Source organism: Lingula anatina, chromosome 4 (assembly GCF_051362555.1).
Source record: "Lingula anatina isolate TDL-2025a chromosome 4, LinAna3.0, whole genome shotgun sequence".
NCBI lineage: Eukaryota > Metazoa > Brachiopoda > Lingulata > Lingulida > Lingulidae > Lingula > Lingula anatina.
The window spans coordinates 22,366,507-22,373,575 of NC_141770.1; the positions used below are offsets into that span (position 1 = coordinate 22,366,507).

At 36.1% G+C, this 7,069-nt stretch overlaps 2 protein-coding genes across 2 annotated transcripts in view; one reads left to right on the forward strand and one right to left on the reverse strand.

The window, feature by feature from the left end:
- Window positions 1-6,879, forward strand: part of LOC147762582 (uncharacterized) — a 47,310-nt gene extending 40,431 nt beyond the window's left edge. The window contains exons 2-3 of the mRNA XM_087010319.1: window positions 2,632-2,702; window positions 5,193-6,879. Coding sequence (XP_086866445.1) covers window positions 2,683-2,702; window positions 5,193-5,700 — 528 coding nt within the window. The 5' untranslated portion in view covers window positions 2,632-2,682 and the 3' untranslated portion in view covers window positions 5,701-6,879. The remainder of the gene's footprint in view (window positions 1-2,631; window positions 2,703-5,192) is intronic.
- Window positions 938-3,005, reverse strand: LOC147762584 (chromosome transmission fidelity protein 8 homolog). Its single transcript, XM_087010320.1, has 3 exons — window positions 2,846-3,005; window positions 2,357-2,477; window positions 938-1,864 (listed from the first exon to the last, which is right to left on the reverse strand). Exons 1-3 carry the CDS (start codon window positions 2,866-2,868, stop codon window positions 1,622-1,624), a joined length of 387 nt encoding a protein of 128 aa, XP_086866446.1. The 5' UTR covers window positions 2,869-3,005; the 3' UTR covers window positions 938-1,621.
- Window positions 6,880-7,069: the final 190 nt, after the last annotated feature.

The following is a 7,069-nucleotide window of genomic DNA, read 5'->3' on the forward strand; positions in this document are numbered from 1 at the left end:
TTTATTTTTTGTCTTAAATCTTTCTCATAAATATTTACACAGAGCTTTTTATTAGTTTTCTAACTTTTGTTTATCTCATTATATTTTTACATTTCTAAGGCATCTACATTTCTTTAAAGTTATTAATAAAATTATGACCCTGCTCACAAATTACATTTCACAGGAAGTCAAAATATATCAGTAGCTTATGTACATTTTAAGGGCTGAATACAGTGTTCAGCTTAGCTCCAATACTTGCCAATTTGACTACATACAACACGAGGCTAAAATATAGGTCGACTTTAACACATTATTTGCTCAGATCATTTTTTTCACCGATTACAAATCAAAAGATCAAAACTGTTCCAATACTTCAACTTTTCATTATTGTAAGCAATATTTTTCTCATCTAAATTAAGATTTCTTCTAAATGCTGTAGAAATTCTCTGCTGGTTTGAGGCCCACAGGTACATGTACGGTACCAGTATGATGTATGCTTGAATATATATGCACTGGGTCGAACTCTTTAAATGATTAACTTGAAATCAAATATAGATCAGCTGTAACATCTTTGTGACTGATAAACTAAGAGCTGCCCTGGGAGGCGCACCGACTGCTTAACCAAGAGGCAGACTATCTCTGCACTCAGTGACCAATATATAACAATCTTTTCATACAATTCAAACAGGTATGACAGCATCATATTTTTTGAAGAATAGATTTGTCATTTTTAGAACCTTGTTTATACTGGTAAAAATGCTGCAAAATTTACGTACAGCTGTGATTTATTAGCTGCAATTAAGCTGCAGATGGATTATTGGCCTACTGCTGGGATTTATCACTATCAGATTTAATTGATCAGCTGATGGTGTCACATTGCCCACGATCAGTCCAGCTTTAATCTTGTCTGAACACATAAGGTGAAAAATAGGTAAATTACAGTACAACAACAAGAGGGTAAAACAGCATATTTATTAATGTTCACAATATAGGGAAATATAATTACATCAAAAACAAAGAAAAATTTCTGCTACTTTTTCTGAATCAGTCTGTTTTCAGATCCACAGTGCCAAACTTCCAAAAGAGTTGTATTAATAACAGACCAGCTGCTTTACATATGTCTGTCAATCAGTGTGTAATATTTCAAAAGAAAAAAAAAACTAATCAGAAACAAGGTTCAAGACCCTGGTTAAAGGGCACACAGTTGAATAAATTTGTGCAGCCTTTTTTATCTAAGCATCCATGACCAGACGAGATTTAATGTCATCAATTGTTTTGTCAATATGAACACAACAGCATCACCTCTTAGATTTTAATAACCACAAGAGCTGACACAGGTTGTGAACTGCCTGACCTAGATATGGATGTGAAGGGTTTCACGGAGTGCAATGTTAGGCGTCATCGTCAATTTGACACACTTTTATGAAAAATTACAGACATACATAGACTGCCTTAGATTTGACCCCATAATTCAAAATCTTTTGGAAACCTTGTTCTACAAATTAGAATAAAAAGAACATGGTTGATCTGCAAACAGAAATTCTTCCCATTTCCATTTTCCTAGGGTTCAAGTTGGGGAAAGGCACTGAATGGAAACAATGAACATTTGATTCAGCAATCATTCAATGGATTCCTCAGAAGTTCAAATCTTTTTAGGAACATTTGCGATGATTGGTTTGGGCCTAGTTTTAAACACCAACTTTTTCTTTATGACAGACTTCACCTCATAATCAATGTCATTGTGTTCTTTCTCATCCACTTTCTCCTCTACTGCATCAGAATCATTGAGCTGGGGTGCAGTCCTTGATATTACAATCAATGGTTTTTCCAATTTAACAACTTTTCCATAAAGAATGTGATGTCCTATAATGAGAACTGGCACTCCCTGTGAACAATTAAAATAACATTTCAAAAAATTCAATTAAAAACTGTGATTATTGATTTATTGGCATTGGTGACTTGCTTCTCTTTCATACAGTGTACCTATAATTATTAATTAAGTACAAATAACAACTGCTGGCTGGATCTTGGACCCAGTAGACTTATGCCAAATTCAAAATTATTTTCCACTAATTTATAATGGACTTGGTGAATAACTTTTGTGGTAATTTGGTTCAATTAAAAAATTGCCGCAGAGTAAGGCAGAAAATGGATAACATGGTGGATTTTATCCACGTAATATTATACATTTATATAGCACAACATATTCCTTCATTTAAACCTGAAAGCACTGTAAAACAATCTTAAAACAGATTCTTCAGTAACTCAAAAAGAGACATTACAATGTTTTCCACTGAGATTATGAGTTGTCATTTTAATTGCTACATATGTTACTAACAACAATGTCATTCTTAAACAATATATTAGATTTGAGTACCTTTGTAGTAAAATGTAAATCCCCTATTAATTTTCCTTGTAAACTCTCTGCTTTTCTGGACTCCAAGTCTCCTTGCAACTCCACAATTGCCCACTCAGGGCATGGATCTGGACTACCAGGGCTGAAACATGTAAAAATAATATAAATATGTAGAAATCAGTGGATAAAACACTAGTACTATACATGTACTTACCAGTATGTACAGTAGAGCAAACTGCACAAGTTAAAAAATATTTAAAACATATTTTAATCCAAATTTTAATCCCTCATTTCAGATTCGCCCCTACAGTCTGGGAAGGACCAAAATACACTGGATAACTTCGCTAATGGTCTTTATCTACACTGTGTATGTGGTAAATTAGCCTAGTCGTTAAAATGTTCTTCAGTACACAACTTAAAACGTAGATACGAATATTAACGCATGAAACTACGTGCTAAGGTTGATTCCAGATTGTAACATTGTGGCTGGTATAATAAACACGTACTTACATTTGGATGTAAAGCTGCACCATAATTTGTTGTAACCAGTAACAGGAAAAAAATATTCAAAATATCCACATTGGTCTGAAAGACCTGAAAGCCTCCGATTTCCGCGCGAAATAATAATGGGTATCCGCTTGCATGCATGCTCCTCTATCCTACCTTTCAAGATAATCTCACTCCAAAGTTTACGCTGTTATTCTAAGTACGAAAGATAATTTTTTAAATTATTAAAATAGAAAAGCATAAATCTACGTTTTCTCAAGTATGCTATGTATCTTTATGAATATTTCTTAATGCGCCAATCTATATGTTCGTTAAATATTGCGGCATAAGTGACTCCGCATTAATTCCCACATTACAAAAATCACAATTAAAAAGATTAAATAGATTTTGATATTATCAAACATTAATATATTAATAAATAAGAAATTCATTAGATGTTGCATATAGTGAAAAATATATTCATAAAATATGCTTACAGTTTTGAACAAAACTACAGTTTTAACTGAAGATTAAAAAATAAATCTGATATAATTAATTACAATCAGTGTAAAGTTGTATAATTAATTGTTAACTTGCTCTTAACTTGCATTGATTATCTGTAGAAATTATCCAATGAACCCCCTCTGTATGCAATTATCACACCGTTATGCACTAGTATATTTAACCTCTTTTGCACCTTTGCAATGCATTGCAAAATACATGTAAGTGTGATCCTAGGATCCCATTCCCATAGATTTGAGATCGATCTATCCCTGTGGGGAGTCTCACTAGATTACTGTCAGCTTAGCTGGCTTAAGCGTCTGTCCCGCCTACTAAAAGTTGTAAGGGGATAATTAACTATGGTGCGCGCTCGGCTGACTGCAATTTAGCTTGAACCCCCAGGGAGTTAGGTCGTTCTAAATCTAAATCTCTGGATCGATCTAAATCTCTGGGAATGCACCCTAAGATAGCCTTTAGAATAGGTTGTGCGCAAGTCCGTCGGTCGGACCAGACTTTCAGAAACAAGTAATTGACTTCCATATTGAAAGAAACAGACCGAAAAGATGATAAAATGAAACTACTGCTAAGTTGACATCGAAAACACTGCACATACCGAAAGTGCGGTTGTGTCATAGTGTATCATTATCGCGAGTATTTTAAACAATTAAAGGGGTCTTGCTGAGTAACTGGACCAGAGTCCATTTAAATATTATCTAAAATGTTTTATTTAAGTATTAGATAAGATAAATTGGACCTCGGCTTTCAGAGTGAGGGTGTTTAAGATCATTTTCCTGGATGATATGTCCCATACAACCAACGTTTTTTTCATCAAATTTGGTGAAACGGGACTGTTGGCCAGCTTTGTGACATCACAGTTATATCCGTAGTTCCACCAAGGCACTGCAACTACTTACGGTCTAAATGGTTATGATGACGAACTTACGAGGTTGAGGAGATCGTCAGTTCTTCTCTTTTACATAATTGATTCATCTAATGATATGAAAATCCAAAATGCTTCGAAATCCAATGTAATTGATTATAGTCCATCCAAGTCTTTTTTCAATATTTTTGTACGTCACAGTTATAGCCTGTAGTGACAAAATAATGTTTTTTGACTGTTATTATAACGAATATCAGAGATATTGGAAGTAGCCAACTGTTCCATGTTTAGATTTTAAAAAGTTATTTTATGGCACGGAAGAAATAAAGACGTATTCAGATTCAATTTGAATGGAATATACCACTCCCATTTCATAGTGATGAAAATAAAGGTGATAGCTAGAGATCATGGTAAAATAGTTCTAGTTGTTAGCAAGCTTTGTGACGTCACAGTTGCACCCAGTAGTAGCGCATGTCTGAAAAAATGTTCAAAGGATTTATAATAGCAGGTACGCGAGATGGCTGGGGTAACGAATTATTCTATTCAAAATAAATAATTGATTGCTTGATAAGCTTTTGTTTTTCAAGAAAGACATCTTGAAACGATACTTCAGATTTAGATTATTTTCCTTTTCAATATTAGCGTGCGTGTGGTATTCTCGCACATTGTGACGTCACATTCATTCAACCGCAACCCAAACTTTGGACAGGTTGAGTACTAACAGAGAGTTTGTTTTATCAACTGCGATTTTAAAATGAGCAACTTGAACGATTATATTTCTAAATATTTAGCTGAAAAGTAAGTACATAATTGTTTTTAAATATTCAGTTCAGCTTACCTTCTGTAAATATACAACATTAGGTCTAAATGCGCACTGAAAACCTTATCAACAACTTTGCAAGGGGCAATATTTGATAACATGTAAATAACATCAATATCATCATTTTAAACATATGATCTGGTAGGTATAGTCTTTAATTTATCATTCAGTAGGGATAGGGTTGGAAGATCAAGATTCCCTGGCATCGTGGATGATCAACGGAGAACACCTCCCACTATGCCTATGGTCACACGTGGTCCAGCTCTTCAGGGTTTACCATGTATTACCCCTTTGAATCACCACACTCACCGCCCTAGCAATCCGCGCCCCCAACCACTACGGCCATTGGGTCACCCGGTCACTCCAGCGGACACCGAGGTGAGGCCACAGCGTGGATCTCACCGTCCTGAGGGCGCCCAGCGTTCCTTCAATGCAGGACACAGGGCGACCGCCATGCGCACTCTCGGGGAGCACTGTGACTTTTTTCGGGGGAGGAACGGTCAGCCAAGAGCGCTTCATCAAGCACAGGGGTTTGTGAGCAGACATCCAGTTCCCCGCCAGGACCCATTTCTGAGCCTCCAGAGAGCGCCCAAAGCGCCTCCTCCCGCACTGGTGAAGAATCTGCGTGCTAGCGCTGGAAAGACCAATTCTCACCACAGGACTCAGAGGAGGCCCTAGACACCCCTGTATGACATACCCTCTTTCAGGGCCACGGATTGATTTTTTTACTGGATATTCACAGATATGTCTCTAGATAAACGATGGTAATTTTCTGCATAGTGTTAGAGTTACAGAAATGTACACATAATAAAATTTGCGCCCCTTGGTAGAGGATACGTATGACTTGGGTGCAACTGCATAGCCCTGGCAACGCCAGCTATTAAGATACAATAATGAGATGCCTAGGACACAAGGCATCATGTTTGCTGTACATCAAAGTTAATAACATCAACTGCCAGCACGGCAGCAGCTAGAAGAAGGGTTTAAGGTAGTCCTTGCTATTTCTAATGTTGACATTGGAGTCGCCTAGGGCACCATTTGATTATATCAGCAGTTGTAAGAAAGCCCCAAGAGATAGGAGTAAACGTAAGGAAAAGCGTGGTCATGACATTTTTTTTTTCAAATAAACCCGACAAGAAAATGGCCCATTTTGATGAACACAATTTACTGGTAGTTGGCCTATATGGCATGGCGCCATATACTCAGTAGTACAGGGGTAGATATACCCGGTAAGCTACTGTCCTTGCTGATTCAACTTAATTCAAGTTGGATTTAACTGTAGTGAATTTTAAAAATATCCATTTGCTTAACATTTTTGCTTTGCATATTCGTTGTTATATTAACCTGAGCGACCGTTGTATATATAATGATTTTAGATTTCAAAGTTATCATTGAATGAAAAGAGTCTGTCGAAAATTACTTGTCTAGAAGAAAGCAAAGGGATCATCGGCGGTTTAATTCGTCTCTTTGTGCGTTTGGTTATCATTTTATTCATACATTAATTCAAATGGTTTTATTTTAGAAGTGCTATTTTAAAAAGTATAATTTCTGTGCTATCTTGTATTGCCGTATGCCACACTTGGCAGTTTGTGTCTCAACTAGCGCAATCGACTTTTACTCAATAGCCAGCACAACTGTCGTCACCCCGTCACTCCTAACACAATTACCTGTTGGATTTTTATGAGCAGGTGAAAGCGATGCGATATTTAAAATATATTTTCCGAATATATCGATTCATTGATTGTCCAGTCTTTAATTTAACCAGCAGGCGAAACGATTACAGATAACAAAACCTGTGTTAGAGCACCGGATGACCTTAGACCGATTATTGCTGCTGAATTTAGTGAAATTATTACTAGGGGCATTTTCAATGGGCCTCAGAACGTCTTTGTCGCGTTTTAATACTGCAATAGGAACAAACCCATCACTTAGGTTTGAGAAAAAAATATAGAATGATACTTTTACATTACAAGTTATAAAGTAAGTAACATAAAGACACTTTTAGTAAATAAACCAAAATATTAAAACTTACATTTTCTTAAGTCAT